We start from the raw sequence: 18,290 nt of genomic DNA on the forward strand, positions 1-18,290 counted from the left end.
AAATGAATTATACACCAGCAACTCAAATTACTTAAGTGGCAGACCACGCAAGACTACCATTATTTCTTTCAGCAGAGTTGCCAGATTTATGAGCGGTACGTCCATAGCAACCTTGTTAAATTTTACTCTCTATCATGCTACTAAATAGCAGCTATTTAGTAGGTTTTGTTGCGACATCATTGTAAGTTGTTACTACTTGCATTGTTTAACAAAATTTACTGAATTTATTGCAACTATAAAAATGTTTTCATTATTTACTCAGATAAATTCAATATTTAATGCTGCAAATTATATTTTTGTTAAAGTGGTTTTAAATATGTTTAGAACTTGTATTACTCAGTCAAGAGACGTGGAATGCATTCATGAACGAATTTCACACAGAAGTCAAATGAAAAGTTTAAGTTTATAATATATAAAGCACATATTTATAAGTTTGTATCATATAATATTGATAATAATTTTTATTTTTATAATATCATATGACTATGCAGAAATTATAATGATTAAGAAAGAAAACGTAAACTTAAAACTCTCGTTCTTTATAGGCTAGTTACAAAATAAAATAGAAATAAGCAACTACAAAATAGAATAGAAATAGGCTAACTATAAAATATAATTCTTTCAATGAACTGAAACCTACCTTCGCCTTAACTGAGAGCGATCTTACACGATTTATCGCAGTTTTTTCATCAGAATACCAATATCTTTCAACATCCAAGGTGTGTCACCTGAAACTCTCAAGTGTGTCAGTGCTGACACGCATGTCATAGGTTCGCCATCACTGGTGTAGATGATGCAGTTTGCTGTAGTTGGTGGATTGAGTTGTGGAGACTGACAGTTGTAGAGTAGGTGCCCTCCCTCAATGAGTCTTTGGATTCTTTGAAGTGTCATGTAATAATAATGATAAAGTTTCATGTGAAAATCCTACTCACAAGAAGTTATAAATTTTAAGCACTTGAGTATGAGTAGGTTAAAGGTTAGACACTCCAGAAACCCTGTTCTTGAGGTCAGACATGAAACTTTTTCCAGCCACTTTATCTATTAATCTAGGTGGGGACATGGTCTAATACCAGACAGTGAAATTCATCTACCACCTGTAGACTGACAAACATCCATGCCCTCAGTGGGATTAAAACATACAGTTTATTGGTTGGAGAGAAACTATGCTAATAACGCTGCAAACTACAACAAATTTAATTCAAATTTTACTTCAATAATCATTCTTTATTTTATTTGACATCCTGTGAAAGATTTCTTTGGGATTTTATTTGGCATGGTCAACCAAATTTCTTTCATAATCTAATTTTGCTTTTTTTATCATGCATACTAGTCACTCTTTTACTTCATGATTTTACTAACCATCAGCAGAATCTTCACATTTACCGTTATGTTCGTTTTATAAGTTATACATTCATTTAATTCCCAACTTATCCCCTTGATTCTGGGTTATGTAGTTCACTGCTGCATCCTTCAAACGTGTGTACTTTTACTCTATTAATTTAAGTTTTAAACACTTATCTTAGAAAGTTACAAAATGGGATAATATTAAATAAGAAATTGTGTGTACTACACAGATATGAGATCTTAATAAATAGTTTCTTTTAAGATGTTACAGTAATTGATAAATTTGCATCTTGCACATATGTCATACAAATTATTTGGCATTGACTTTTCTATACAGGTGCTTAAAACAAAAAATTAATTTTTTGATTTTCTCTTGCTCCCCCATACTTTAGCTGCTGTTGAAGATCAGTCCAGTTGATCTACTTTTTGCAAATTCTCCTTCTGCTGCAAATGAAGAACCTGGTAAGATCCCCATTTGTTTGTAGAATAGTATTTATTATTTAACATTCTAACTACTAATTCAAAATAATCATTCACTAAAAATTCATGATTTTATTTTGCTCTCTCTCTCTCTCTCTCTCTCTACTTGTTTCTTAATTCGTATTATTTTTTCTGCATTATACATAGAATATACATGCCAATCAAGACTGACAATGTTACTCTGCTTATAAAATCAAAATGAGTTGTGGAGCATATAATAAAATAATCATGATGTGCAAATCTTTAAAAACAAATGCCAATTGGAATACAAAGTCCAAGATAAAGATATGCGTTAGTAATGTTGTTATTCACAAATCGTGTAATTATTAATAATCCAGGACAGGAATGGTTCTCATGTCGGGATATCAGCTTGGAAGATGATAGGTTGCATGGTATATTGCAGAGCTTAGTTTTGTCTATAAATAACAGTAGATAGGGGAATACTAAGAATGCATTAATTTCGCTCTCTCTCTCTCTCTCTCTCTCTCTCTCTATATATATATATATATATATATATATATATCAATGGTAAGTTATTATTAACACCGGACCTCTTCCATGAAATCAAAAGACTAACTATGGGAGGTACATACTCATATTTCCCTTCTGTTTAACCAAATCATTTGTTCCCACAACAGTTCTAGCACTTTTCATCATTTATTTCACATGTCCAAAGCATCAATCTTCCTGTTCTTTTTTCTGACCATCAGCCTGTAAAACAGACCTTGTGAACTTTCTCGTTCATTACACCTTTAGTAATGGAATTACTATACATTACCTTCTTGAGTCATTTGCCACTTCTGTTTCTCCACTTTTCTTCATTCTATCATTTCTCACTCTTTCATTCCTACCCAGCTAATATCAGTGCAATGTTCCACATTTCATTCCTCATCTTGATTAACTCATTTTTCAAATCTTGCATCACTGCAATCACATTCTTGCTCCTGCAGCCTCACTTGTTTTCATTCTGTCATTTGCTTTTGTTCCCTCATTCCTGCCCCCCATAATTACTCTTGTTTTTGTTCTGTCATCCATATTAACTTTGCACCTTCTTTCTTTCTTGCTTAATCCTCTTTTTTACCTTTATGGTGTCGAGGTTTAAAGTCTTTTAATCATTTCAATTCAAACTTGAAGGTGATTGGCTTACAGAGTCCTCATCTAAGTATTCTTGCCTGTAAAGTGTGTGTGTTCTACTGCTCTGAGGGACAAAAAACCCTCTACTTCCTGTATGAGACCGGCTAACACACTTTTAGTCAAAAGAAACCAGATAAAGGGTCCTCACGTCATGGACAGGAATTGAACCCAGATCTTTCCGACCAAAGGGCTTTATCTATACTGACTAAGCTACAGAGGCTCAACTTTTACAGCTGCAATTAATATTATTATTGCATTGGCATCTTTATGGAGTCCTAAGACTCATCATGTGAGACCAAACTATCAACACATATCATACTTATCCTTGAAACCATTAACAGACAAAGCATTCACAACTGACTCAGGCAATCAATTCCATTCATTCACCGCTCTCCAATGAAAAATCTAGTCCTCACACCCTTGCTAACCACACTGTTACCCAACTTCCATTGATGACCTCTTGTTCTTCCCCCCCCCCCTCTAGCCAAGTGCTGAAACATTTCCCCTGCATAATCCTATAAAATCTTTTAAGTAAAACGTTTCTATCATATCCCCCTCCTTTCATCTATCAACTAATTTCTGCAATCCAAACACTACTGCAATCTAATCTCATAGGGTGCATTCTACAGACTTGTTATCTCGCTCACTCGCCACTTCCTGATCCCCAAGAAACCCAGGTGACCAGATCTGAGCACAGTAATCCAGATGAGGTCATATCAAGGCTCTATAAAGAGGAATGATAACTGCCTTATCTCTGCTTGTTATTGTGTTCTTCAATAACTAAATAATCATGTGAACTATCCTGGCTACTTGAGCAATATATCCTCTAAATTTCAACCTTGTCTACTACTACTCCCAAATCTCTGCCTTCATGAATTTTCTGGAATACAGTTCCCTGAATGTGGTGCACAGCTTGTAATCTTTGCTTGCCAAAATGCATAACTTGACGATTTTCCACATTAAATTGATAACCATTATGTTTTGCCCAAGATGTCAGTCTAAATCATCCTTCCAGTTCTATACATCACCTTGATTATCACCCTACCCAACTTTGCACCATCAGCAAACAACTGAATATTTCCCTTCAAATTATTTCCTTTATCATTTATGTATAAGTTAAACAGCAGTGATCTAAGCACAGAGCCCTGCAGAATACTACTAGTCTCTCTGGATTCTGCTCCTCCATTCACTACTTTTTGTTATCTGTTCAGCAGCCATCCTGTCACCAGTTTCATATGCATTCCAATTTGTTGCAGTTTGCATAACAGAGTTCCATGTGGTATCCTGTTGGAAGACTTTGAAAAATCCAGCAATATCATTGTGTAGCCATTCCCTTTTATTACAAAAAGTTAGTCATTTACTAAGGAATGACTGAACCTTCACAAAGCTATACTGTCCATCAGAGTATCATATTATTGTCCACCCATTCCTAAATTCTGTTTTTGACAAACTTATCCAGTACTATTACCACCACTGCTAAGATACTGATTGGTCTATAATTTGCTACTACAGACTTAGATCCTCCTTTAAGCAAAGGAAATATTTTGTCCTACTTCCATTCTCTTGGGTCTTTTCCAGAGCGCAGACTTAAATTAAACAGCCTAGTCAAAGGCATGGCCATTTCCCCTGCACATTCTTATAAAATACAAGCTGATATCCATCCAATCCAAAAGCTGTACTTGCATTCAGATTGTGCACTATCCTAAGTACCTCCAATTCATCAACCTCTGTTCTCACATCAGTCCCTGTCACCATAACAATATCTTCACTTGGATGATATATATCCTTGCAAAGTGGTTACTCAGTAGCTCAACAATTTCATCTGCCTCTCTGTCACCTCCCTACCATCTGCACTCATTCAAGTTATCTATCTATATTCTTCCTACTATTTGCCACATAATGAAAAGTCTGGGATTTTCTTTTGCCTGATTGGCTAAGTTATTCTCATAATCTGATTTTGCTTTCCTTATCATGTTGGTTAATTTTTTAGACCTGAGTGTTGTACTGTTCATGAGTGTGTGCTGGTCACCTTTCTCTTTATATATCCTCCACAATATTTTCTTTTTTTGCAGCTCATGGTTAATGATACTACTCATCCATCTAACCCTTACCCAATTTACCCCCCCCCCCTGACCTTGGGTATAAAGTGCAATATTGCTTCCTCCAGATATGTCTTGACAATTCCCATACACTGTAAACAAACATCCTTACATTGCAGATCTTTATACCATGGTACTGCTTCCAGCTTGTTCTAAGTGTATCATAATCACTTCCGCCTTATAGTTCCACATGTACACCTTCTTAATTGGAATTTCCATATTTTTTGCTGCTACCTGTGTTGATCTACTGATGCATGTCTTCCATATCATCTGTGGCACCCTCTGGCATATAGTTCCTACTATATGCCAGAGGGTGCAGCCAACAAGAATAGCAGTCAGTAGAGTAGTTTTTTTAATCTTACACTAAACTGACTCAAAAGAACTACTCTACTGACTGCTATTCTTGTTGGCTGCATTTAATCTGCTATCATCAACAGTACTTCTCCCCTCACCGTCCTATTTACTCTATTATTCCTGAAAATACTAAATTCATCACATCCTCTCCCTGTAACTACATCATCTGCTGTTAGCCAGCCAGGTCTCACTGATGCATATAATGTTTGGTGAGGTTGCACTAGCCAATTCCAAAAACTCCTTCCTCTTGTTCCTAATATTTCTCACATTAGTGTATATAGAAACTGTGGCATCCTCTTAGGTTCCCAACCACCTTTACATCCCGAATTGACCCCATTTGATAATGATGTGTGAAAGACTAGAGTCTGCATTTTTTGTTCATTCACACACACACTCTCACCTGCATCTGCACTGTCAGAACAAAGCTCTCTAGACACTTAATTCTAAATCCATTTAAGTTACAGTCTGTTAGCATTGTACAAATCTTTCCATCCATCAAATTCAAGCCATAGGTCCACAAACTCTACATCATTCCTTCTGCACAACTTGCGTATTGATTCATTAGCTATCATCACTTTCTATCATAGCATGGCAGAGGACTTAGAAACTTCACCTTCCCACTCTTCTTTTTTTGCTTCTTCCAATAACTCTTTCACATCTCTTCTTGTACACTACTTCTCACCTCTCAGGTCATTGGTTCCAGCAAAATCAATTACAGCAATCCCTTGATTAATGCATTCTTTAAAACAGGCGCATTAATCAGAAATGCACTAATCGAGTATATTTTCCATAGGTTATATATAATAACCTATGAAAAAAAGTATAATTGATTCCTCAAATTTCTTTTTTTTATCCTTGATTTTTTTTATAAAAGAATTAGGGTATGTCTCAGGGCCTAATTAAAGGAAAACTATGAAGCTAAAAGACAATAAAACATATTCAAAATATAAATTTATTATTCTGGTGGGCATTCTGTTTCTTTTTTTTCATACAACTGCCTCTTCTGCAAATTTTCCTGCTTCTCTCTTCACAAAGGCCAGTCTCTAAGCATTGTTACTTAAAAGTTTCGGTTGCACAAAAAATATTTTAAATTTGTTTCTGTGAAATCTCTTTGAGCTTGTCAGTGATTACATATTCTTCAGGATCTTCCCGCTATGCATCTAAATTTAGCAGATCGGAATCACTCAGTTTCTCAGAATGAGATTTAATTAACTTAGATTCATTTGAAAAGCCTCTAAAATTATTTGCACGATGTGGAAGAATGTGCTTCCAAATAGATCGCATATTGCTAGCAGTAATTTCATTCAACTTTGCGACTTTATAACCAGGCTGAGATTTCTCTGATTTAGCGACAAAAGTCTTGGAAGGCATTGGCTTCCAAAAAAAAAAGCCAGTTTCATTGACATTAAATATTTGTTGGTCACAATAGCCCCCTTCTTATGCCATTCAAATCTCTAGATAATTTGCAGCAACCTCCTTATTGGCACGTGCAGCTTCGCCAGTGATTAGAACATTATGTAGGCTATTTTCTCAAACCACCCAGCACTAACGTGGAATTCTTCTTTTCCATTATTGATAGCCCTTTCTTTCAAAGTTGCAAAGAGACTTAATGCTTTTGATTTAATAAATTCAGTTCTAAGCAGGATCTATTTTTGGTTACAATCTTCGATCCGTATACAAAGAAGTCTCTCTAATTCAATCATTATAATACTTTGTATTCAGCAGCTTTGCTTAAAATTGCTCTTATAATTGATTCACCCATTTTTGTGTTCTTTTCTTATCTTTGTTCTGGACTCGGCTTGTTCAATTTCTTTATTATTTCAAGTTTTTCTTCCAATGAGATTACTTTTCGAATCATTTTCACACTTTCACTTTTTTGCTCACTAATTCTTTTACTCATGATGAAAGGTTGGGAAAATATTTTAAAATTAAAAAAAAAAATGTAAGGAAAATAATTGCAAAGGAGATACAGATATGATCAGAAAAATGCTATGTAATTAGTAGACGACAAATTTTGGCGGTAAAAATTTGGAACATAGTATACATGGAAGTAGTGTAGTATGCAATTAAAAATCACTTTGTAAAATGTTTCAAATCAGTAACTTTGTTTCATTCTTTCATATTAAAATAGTTAGCTATAAAAAATGTATAGGTAGAAAAATTTTTTAAATCCGTAACATTTATTTTTAAGATGTATATAGGCGCACTAATCGAATTTGGGTATCCAAAAAAAATGGCGCACTAATCGGGGGCGCATTAATTTAGGGATTACTGTAGTTCTTTCAACTTTCCAACCACATCACTAATATTATTAATTTTTTCAGCAGGGAATCGAGATTTTTGTTAGTGATTTTGCCAAGTACCTGCTTATCATAGAATCACCATAAAAATTATCTGCTTACATTCTTTCTCTCCGTTATTCTTACAATCTTAGACTTTTTTTTATCTCTTTGTTTGTTACCTCTTTTTCTTCACTTTCTATCATTCTGACTTTTCTCACTGTTTTGTTTCTTGCCCTGAAACATCTGATCTCACTGTTGTGTACATTCCACATCTCACATCCATCCAGCAGCTTACACTCTCACTTTCTTGTGTTTCATCATTACTTTGATCTTTCATCACACTAGCTTTTATTCTATCATTCATACTCTCCTTCTTTTCTGCAATCATATGTTTTAGTTTCATTATTTACACTATCTTTCGCACCTACATTCATGCTTGGTTTCTTTCCATCACTTTTGCAGCCCAACAAAATATCATACTTTTTATAGAATGATATCTTCCCTTTATAAGTGTCCTCCATATTCTGCCACGCACACATGACAATGAGCCATTTGTGAAAAATTCTACCATTAATCACATTTTGTTGTCATTGAATGCAAGCTACAAATTTCAGGACAAGTATCACACTAACAGCCCAGAAACTTCCATAATCATGGCACAGTTAGATTAAGCTATAAAAGAAACTAATTTTTACCAATATGCCAACAGTGTCATTAATTATTACGTTATTGGCCAGGTTGGCAACTAGTGTTGAGGGCTGTAAGGCGTGTAGTGTTGGAAAAGAGCTTCGGAAAAGATAAGTGCTATTTTGAGTAATAATTTGCAGTATTATTTGAATTGTTTTTGAATTATTGTTTGTTTGGTGTAGTACTGTTTATTTTTGGTAACATATGTGTCTGCATGATTTTTGAAGTGTTTTATTAATTAAAATTGCCTTACATAAACAGAACACGATGACGGTACTCACAAGGGCAACCATGCAGGCATGGACTGGTGTAATTAGGTGAGCGCTGCAAAAATCAAGTGGCATTAACAACATAGGCTTTTCAAAAATGATTCGATGTTGTGAATGTAATATGTATGCATGAGAATGTAAGAGATGTGTTTGTGAAGAGAATACGGGGAGAGATCTGTTTGTGGGGAGAAGGTAGGAAGTGTGATATATGATTAGACCACAAATTCATGAATGCGAAACAGACAGAAAAAATAAAAGATGGCTTAACTGAAATGAAATGGAAACTGAGGGAACAAAAGAGTGCAAGAATGTAAAAGTGAAAGAAAATATGAATAAGGAAATGGAAGTAAGGTATGGCAGAATGAGAGGTAGTGAGACTATGGGACAGCAGAGCAAAATTGTTGGAATGCAGGATTTGATGAAACAGTTATTCAAAATGAAAAATGAATATGCAGAGTTATATTAGATGTTTAGTGGAAACTAATGAAAGTGTGTAAGAGAATAAATGAAAGAAAAAAGGGTAAAAGAGGTGACGAGTGATTCAGGATAGCAGTTCTCGTAGACAGGCTTATACATTGGTTATGCATTATAAAAACACTTAAGGAATTGAACAACGTAGTTAAGAATATAAATTAAATTATACTTTAATAGATATTCGGCAACGTCACGTTGCCATCTTCTAAAGGAACTTACAAAAAAAGGCACGTGCACATAGGCATTACAACACAGTAACTGAGAATGAAGAGATGAAGCTATTGTTCTCTTAAAAGTCCTGATGGTGCCCTCTAGCGGGCTAAGTAGGTGTTCTTGGCTGTTGGGCTGAAGGTCTGCTGATGTAAGCCTCCCAAATTTGGTGCAGTCGCATACAACCAAATTTATTGAGGTTTGGAGAGTTTCTTAGGGCTGAGGCTGATTCCATAAATTGTCTTTATGGAATAAAGAAACCGTAGCTTTCTTCCACCGTATTCTGTGGCGTGTATCCAGAGCATGGTCTGCAAGACCAGAATGGCTGTACTTGTGAAAACGGATGTAGTTCTTGTGTTCAGAAATTCTGATATTCGCTGTCCTGCCTGTTTGGCCAAATTAAGACAGTTTACAACTGCAAGGGACCTGGTATACACCAGGTAGGTCTAGGGGAAGTGGTTGGTCTTTGGTAGAGCAGATAAGGGATGCCAATTTTCTGTAAGGTCTGTTAACAGGAGGTCAGGTCATGTTTTTTTAAGATTTTGGTAATCTTTTCCGAGGTGCCTCGGAAAATGGCGATGGATTTAGAGTAATCCTTTTTGTGGAGGGGGGGGAATCTGTGGTTGGTTCTAATATTTTTTGGATTTTTTTGTGGGGGGGGGGGGGTAGCCATTGGCTGAGAAAGTGTTGAGGATGTGATTTAGTTCAGTGTTTAGGGCCAAGTCATTTGAACAGATTAGTTTAGCCCTGTTGTATAATGTTTTCACCACTCCATATTGTTGTGAGGTGGGGGGGGGATTGTTGGTGAATGTATGGGTGGGTTTTCTGTAAACTGAGAAAACCAAGGTTCCATTAGGCTGGCGGGTGACTAGTGTGTCTAGGAAAGGGAGGCTGTTGTTTTCCTCTTTTTCCAGGGTGAACTTGATTCTGGGGGTGTTGGTTGTTTAAGTGTGTTAAGAAGGAGAGAAGTGTTTCAGAGCCATGTGGCCAAATAGCGAACACATCATCAACGTAGCGAAGCTATATGGTTGGTTTTTGTGGGGCAGAGGCTAAGGCTTTTTCTTCAAAGGTCTCCATAAAGAAATTGGCCAAGGGTGGGGAGAGTGGTGAACCCATGGCTGTCCCCTCTATTTGTTTGTAGAATTTTCCCTGCCAAACGAAATAGCCTGAGTTCATTGTGAACTGAAATAAGGCTGAGATATCGGGAGAAAATTTAGCTTGGATTAGCTCTAAAGTTTCCTTGAGTGGGACATTTGTGAATAAAGAGGAGACGTCAAAGCTGACCATTATGTCAGTATGTTGGAGTGTAAGATTTTCTATGCTAGTTTTGAAGTGGGCTGAGTTTTTTTATGTGTGATGGTGTGTTGCCAGTATAGTGTGTGAGCTCTTTGGCCAAATGTTTAGCTAATTTTTATGTACGGGAATCAATGCCATCCACTATGGGGATAGCATCAGGATAGCAGGGTATGGAGATTCCTTAGAGGATTAATTAATGCAAGAGTTCATAAGGTGTGCTATCCAGGAGGGAGAATGAGGAAGATAATTCAGGCATTGGACATATGGAAGAAACAAGCAAAAGAATTAGTGGTGGTTGTGTGGACATAAGGAACAAATCAAAAAAAAAATCAGCTAACGCCTTTTTATTCCCGTATATACGGGAGTAGGCGAGGCCATTTAGCCCTATCTAACTTTTGGAGACTGAGTGGGCAGTTCAATCTCCACTGGTACCCAATCAGAGACAGATGGCCCAAGGCTATCACTAATTAAGCGGTACGCAGTGAAGAGAGACGGCTCAAATGTGCCGCCATCTCGTGGTCTCTAACCCTAACACAATATATTTAATGTCTGAAATAATGTGGGTTCTACGGTCGATTTTCTTGAGTTTACAGGACGAAAAACCCGAGTTTCCGGGAGGAAAAACCTGCTTGCCCGTGCCAGAGATCGACTAACTCGGGAACCGGTCGAAAAAAGGCTTAGAAAAATTTCCTCTAGTCGCCGACTAGACTCGAAACCAAGACTTCCTTCGTGCAGCCTAGCACGGTGGTGTGCAAACGCCACATCCACTGAGCTACACAGGCTATTATCAGGATATCAGGAGATTATTGAGAAGAGTGAAAATAACAGTGTAGTGGACAAGGATGATAGCAGAGCTGTGTGGGGAGAAGGAAGTGTAGTTTGTGGATGTATGGCATGTGTTTGAGGGAAGAATGGAAAAAAAAAAAATAATATCATCTTCATTGGACTTTGTTAATACTATTAATACTATGGCTGTTAAAGTCACCTAATACAATATTAGTCATGTATGCATTATTGTTGAGGAAGATGTCGGGGAAAGAGATAGCTGCTTCTGGCAGTTTATAAACTGAGGTGATTGAGATATTTTTAAATGTGATTGTAATAATCTCAGTGTTTCTGTTATTCGTTGAGTCAATGGACGATGGAATTAAGTTTTCTTTTGAAAATATTGCACTACCATATTTATCATGGGTATCTCTTCGAGTTTCATGTCGTGGATGTAAGGTCTTGCGGCACCTTCCCCTCTGTGAGTTTCTTGCAGGCAGAGCACATCACAGTCATTATCTCTGCAAATATTTGCAATGAGATCTTGCTTGACACTGGAGAAACCTTCAATATTAAGTGATATTATTTTTAGACCTGGCCCCAGGTGGGATTCTTTAGGGTAGGAATTTGGGAGCATTTTAGTTCAAACACTTGCATTTGATTGATAGTAGCTTTAGCTTTCCCTAATGGGTACTAACAGGGTGCAGAAACGACAACCTAGCTGCTGCACACCCTTCAAGCAGATGTTATGGCCTTACAGGACTTGAATAGATTGCATGAATGGGCAGGTAAGTGGAACTGTCAGCTCAATGTTGCAAAGTGCAAGGTTTTGAAATTTGGTAAGCAGTAATTGGATGCAAAGTATTCACTTGGTGGAAACTTTAAAGGAAGTAGAGGAGATGAAAGATCTGGGAGTGGTGGTGGACAAGGACTTGAAATTCATGGGACACATTGCGCAAGTTGTGAAGATCTCACATCAGATAATGGTAATGAAGCAGAGGACCCTGACATGCAAAAAATAAAGATGTTATGATGTCATTGTATAAAGCCTTGATCAGGCCTCATATGGATTATTATGTACAGATTTGGTTGCTGGGTTTTAATGGCAATGAGAATATGTTGGAAAAGGGAAAGATTCACTAAGGTGATCAGTGTTCTTTGGAATGTGGAGTACAAGGACAGATTGAGAGAATGTAAATTGTAAAGCCTCGTAAATAGGAGGTGAGTGGGAATATGATTGACACAAATAAGCTAGTCAGGGTTGTTATCAGGTTGACATGTAGGAGAAGGGGTAGAACAACAGCCATCACTGAAAATTATATAAGGAGGATGTGAGCAGAGGAGTGAGGAAAAGGTCCTTTGTATGGAGAGTGGTTGGTAAGTGGAATGCATGGCCCGAGTGTGTTGTTGAATTTAGACTCATTGAATCTGTTTAAGGCAGTTAGATTAGAGACATGGAGAAGAGGGGATAGAACAAGAGGCCATCTCTGGAAATTGTATGAGGAAGGTGTGAACAGAGGAGTAGGTCCTTTGTATGGAGAGTGGTTGGTGAGTGGAATGCATTGCCTGAGTGTGTTGTGAATGTAGACACATTGAATCAGTTTAAGGTACAGTTGGATAAGCATCGTGTGTGATAGTGTATACCTCCTGCAATGAGTCTCTCACAACATGGAGGTCAGATGATAATAATAAGAATAAAACATTTATATTTTCAAGAGCTGTTTCACAAAAGCCTTGTGGCACTGCACCATGGGAGCAGGGCGATCAGAAGATATTAGGAATAAAGAGAATGAGTTTGTGTTCAACTCGTTTAAGCTGAAGATTATTGGTATCGATGAAACATGGATGATATCCTCCTCTGTCATCCAAGTTTCATCAATACCAATTTCTATCCTGACAAGGATAGAAATTGAAGAGCATGGTATATTTCAGCAAGATAGATAAATGATGTAGTGGAATATCACTTATGTAAATATGTGTTTAGGCTTGTCTTCTGATTTAATGGAATTAAAACAGCAAAATAAAATACTTAAACACAAGTTTCTAATTGACAAGCTGGTGTTGAATGTTATTCATGACTTATTTTAATGGTATTGCAACACAAAATAAACTAAATTAACAAAGCTGTTTATTAACTGGCTTATATTTTGCTGGGTTTCAAACTCTGGATTTGAAATAGCACAATACAACCCGTTACAGTTTAGCCATGAACAATGAATAATTTAAACCATGAAAATTGTAATGGACATAAAATCTAAAGTTCTAATGTGGTCAACATGGAGGAGAAGAAGTATTATACAGTTGTATCATGTTACATATAGGCACATCATCATCACCACGAACCATGGGCTCGCTGCCCATTGTGTCTGGTGTCTCCTTCACTATTCCTCTTCCACCTTTCTTTGTCTAGTGCACAGTGTCGCAGTTTCTGCACACCCATTCCACACCAGTACTTTATGTCAACTATCTGTTCTCTGTATGGTCTACATCTTCTGTTCACACCATCCATAATACCAAACATGAATGTCTTTATTATTATTATGGGTATCTCCATGGAGTCAGTAGACTCATCGCAGGAGACCCAAACTATCAAAATAATATCTATCATCTCTCTTCTTGAATTCATTTACAGACGAAGAACTCGCAACTGAGACAGGCAAATCCTTCTTCCACTCATTTACCACCCTCAGGTGAAAAACCTTGTTCTCACACCCTTGTTAAACCACACTTTTCCTTAATTTCCAGGAATGACCTCTTGTTCTTCCATCACTATCACACAGCTGAAACATTTCCCCTGCATCAGTCTTATAAAAACCTTTTAGTAATTTAAATGTTTCTATCATATCCCCTCTTCTCTGCCTATCAACCAACCTCTGTAATCCACAAGCTCTCAATCTATCAATGTAGGGAGCATTTTTTACATCATTCACCAATTTAGTCACTCTCCTCTGAACCCTCTCCACAACTTCCTCATCTCGAAAGAATCTAGGTGACCAAACCTGAGCACAGTAATACAAATGTGGAAGTATCAATGCTTTATAAAGGGGAATAATAACCTCTTTGTCTCTGGATGTTAGTGTGTTCCTCAATAACCAAGTAATCCTCTGTGCAATCTTGGACACTTTAGCAGTGTGTCCCCTGAACTACATCTCCCATCCACCAATACCCCTAAGTCTCTAGTCTCATCAATCTCTTGGAGTACCATTCCATCGATGTAGTACACAGCTGGTAATCTTTTAATCCCAAAATGCATAGCTTTACACTTTTCCACATTGAACTGACGCTGTAAACGTTGTACGCTACCGGTATTATTAGTGTGGGTTTTTTTTTCTTGTCTAAACTAAATTACGAAATCGTTATTATTAGACCTAGTAACCGGCAGAGAGAAAAAAAAAAAAAAAATGGCGGCAGCATTGTCATTCCATGATTTGAATGTAGATTTCAGTCGTTTCGTTAAGTGTGAGGTCTGTTATATGTATTCCTTCGATTACATAAATGATTTGTGGATGTTTAGTGCGGATGGAAGAAGGGTGTGTGCGAAGTGTGACCTGAACAAAGAACTAATGAATGCGAATATGAAATTGATGACAAAAAGTGCTAGTACTGATTGTGTCGCGATTGCACGTTTGAAAGAAATGGATGGTGAGCAAGAGAAGCGAAAAAATGTTAAAAAATCAGGAAAAAAGAAAAAGAGCGATTTGACAACCGTAACGGATGTTAAAAGGGACGAAAGTGAGGTGGAAAGAAACGAAATTGAGAGAACGAATGAAAGTAGAACTTGCGTAATGCAGAAATCGCAAGTAAAAAAAAATCGAAAGAATAAATGATGGCGAAAGCTCGACGCATGTTGGACCGAAAGTACTGAAACAAAGAAAGATGAATGACAGTAAAAGTGAGAAGAATGATAGCGAAAGTTGGACGCATGTTAGTCCAAAAGTACGGAAACAAAGAAAGATAAATGAGAGTGAAAGTGAGAAGAATGATAGTGAAAGTTGGACGTATGTTGGACCGAAAGTACGGAAACAAAGAAGGATGAATGAGAGGGAATGTGAGAAGAGGGGGTCGAGAGTTAGAAAGTTAGAAAGATTTAATGATAGAGAGAATGTGTCGCGAGGTTCGGAAAGTGAATTAGATTGGATGAGGCAAGAAATGAAATGGATGCGGAATGAAATTAAGAGAATTCAGGTCAAAACTATTAAAATAAATCATGATGGCATGAAAGAGTTAACGAAAGATGAGCGAGTGGCGTTGTATGGCGACTCCATTATTAAAGGTGTGCTAGAGGATAAAATGCACAAGGTATGTTTTCCAGGCGGTAAAATAAGTAGAGTGATTGAGGCATTGGATATGAGGCGGGAGCGAGCAAAAGAGTTAATTGTATTAATTGGTACAAATGATTTGAGAGAGAACAAAGAGCATGTCAAAATGAATGTCAAGAGACTGCTTGGAAAGATAAAAGAGAATAGTGTGACAGGAAGGGTGGTCAGTGTGTTGCCTAGGTATGATTGTGGTGAAATGAGGCGGAGAGCAAGGATTATGAATGGTATTCTGGCTGAAATGTGTGAGGAGATGGGTGTACAGTTTGTTAATGTGTGGAATGAGTTTGAGGGACGAAGTGAGCTGTATGGGAGCGATGGACTGCATTTGAGTGGTTATGGTGTGAGTCGCTTGGAGAGACTGCTGCTGGAAGGTAGAGAAGTGAATAGAGAAAATGAATCAGATCGAGAGGGGAGTGATGTGGAAGAGCAGGAGAGTAAGACAGGAGAGATTGAAGAAGTGGAAATGAATGGAGAGGTGAGTGGTATGAGTATAGAAAATGAGAGAATGGGTGTGCAAGAGGAGCAGGGAAACGGGGCGGCCCAGGGTGGACAGGGATACACAGCGTGAGAAAGGTGGATGCTCCAAGAGGAGGTGAGAGCATGTGTAGGCAGGAAAGTAATGGGATGACCAGGGATCAAGAGGAAACAGATGTTGTTGCAAAGGGTTCTAAAATGAAGAAGCAGAAAGAGAAATGGCCCCAGTCCAGCATGGAGAGAGCACATCGAGTGAATGGTATCAGTGGAACTAGCTGTAGATCCAGAAATGAGTTGTTGTGTTTGTATACCAATGCTAGAAGCATAAGAAACAAGGCGGATGAAATGGTTGCACTAATTGTGTCTGTGTACCCAGAGATTGTTCGAATAAGTGAGACATGGTTAGATGAGGACGACATCCTGACAGGAATAGAGATGGAAAGGTATGATGTGTTTCGTGAGGATAGAAGGGATAAAAAGGGAGGGGGAGTGCTATTGATGATAGAGAAAGAGTTATGTCCATACAAGGTAGAGATGCAAGAGGGAAATAGGGCCAGTGGTTTTGAGGCAGTATGGTGTGAGATAGAGGTGAATAGAATCAAATACTTGGTGGGATGTTGTTATAGACCTGGTAATGTGGATGGTGGTGATAGTGAAATGTATAGTCAAATAAGCCAAGCAAATAAGAAAAGGGTGATCATTATGGGTGATTTTAATTATGGCAATATAGACTGGAATGAAGAGATAGCGACTGGAAGTAAAGAAAATGAGTTTTTGAGGGATAACTACCTCAGACAGTATGTAACAGAGGGCACAAGAGGATTAAGGGTCTTGGATTTGGTCATCTCATCAGAGGATGTAATTATAAATGAGGTGTCAAATCATCCACCAATTGGTGAAAGTGACCATGAGGTGATTACCTGGGTGGTTGCCAGCAGTGCAAGGACCCCTGTGAAAAAAGGGTATATGTGGAACTACAAGGGGGGTGATTATGAAGAGCTCAGGAGACAGCTTGCAGATGTAGCATGGAATGAGGAGTTAGCTGGAAAAGAGATCAATGCAGCTTGGGGGATTTTCAAAAACTATTTAGTAGATGCAATGTCTAAATGTATACCACGGGTGACAAGGTTAAATAAGGTAGGTGTGAGATGGATGAATGAAGAGATTAAGCATGCAATACAGAAAAAAAAGGCATTGTGGAGACAGCATAAGAGAAGTGGAAGTAACCAATTTCATGAGTTCTACAAAGACCAGGCAAGGAAGGTGACTTGGTTGGTGAGAGTAGCTAAAGAGAGGTATGAACAGCAGTTAGCTAATGAAGTCAAAAAGAATCCTAGGGAGTTCTTTCGATATGTAGCCAGCAAAAGAAAGAATGATTATGGAAGGATGACATTGATTGGAGGAAATGGTATAAAGACAGCTGTTGCAGAATGTGTTGTGGAGATACTTAATGAGCAATTCATAAAGATCTTTCAATCTTGTGAATATGACTTCATGGAGAGATTAAGAGCAGTTGATGATGGGGAGGAGAGACTGACTGTAAGTGAGCAAGAGGTGTTTGGGGAGTTGAGTAAACTAGATGTAAATAAGGCTGTGGGACTTGATAATATATCACCACGTATTCTGAAGGAGTGTGCCAGAGAGTTGACACTTGCCTTGACATATTTTTTTAATACGAGTCTTGCACTTGGTCAAGTTCCTAAAGAGTGGAAGGAGGGCAAGATTGTGCCACTTCATAAAGGAGGTGATCGAACTCAAGCATCAAACTATAGGCCTATCTGTGTGTCAGGTGTTGTGGTTAAGTTGTTGGAGAAGCTTGTGAGAACTAGGATCCAGAGTTGGGTTGACAACAATGGTATAATCTTTGATGGACAGCATGGATTTGCTAAAGGGAGGTCATGTTTTAGTAATCTACTTACTTATTACAATAAAGTGACTGCTTCCTTGGACAGAGGAGAAGGATACACAGTAATATACTTGGATTTCGCAAAGGCTTTTGATAGAGTACCTCATGATAAGTTGACAGTCAAACTAGAGCAGATGGGGTTGGATATTAGATTAGTGCATTGGATTGGAGACTGGCTATCTGATAGGTATCAACAA

General features: G+C 37.7%; 1 protein-coding gene across 1 annotated transcript in view; it reads left to right on the top strand.

Moving 5' to 3' along the window:
- LOC150095526 (inactive DNA (cytosine-5)-methyltransferase DNMT3L-like) overlaps nt 1-18,290 on the top strand; it is a 361,976-nt gene that overhangs the window by 305,332 nt on the left and 38,354 nt on the right. The window contains exon 15 of the mRNA XM_090410700.1: nt 1,737-1,806. Coding sequence (XP_090266826.1) covers nt 1,737-1,806 — 70 coding nt within the window. The remainder of the gene's footprint in view (nt 1-1,736; nt 1,807-18,290) is intronic.

Source organism: Typopeltis vanoorti, chromosome 20, assembly GCF_054136105.1.
Source record: "Typopeltis vanoorti isolate ZY-2024b chromosome 20, IOZ_Tvanoo_1.0, whole genome shotgun sequence".
NCBI classification, from domain to species: domain Eukaryota; kingdom Metazoa; phylum Arthropoda; class Arachnida; order Uropygi; family Thelyphonidae; genus Typopeltis; species Typopeltis vanoorti.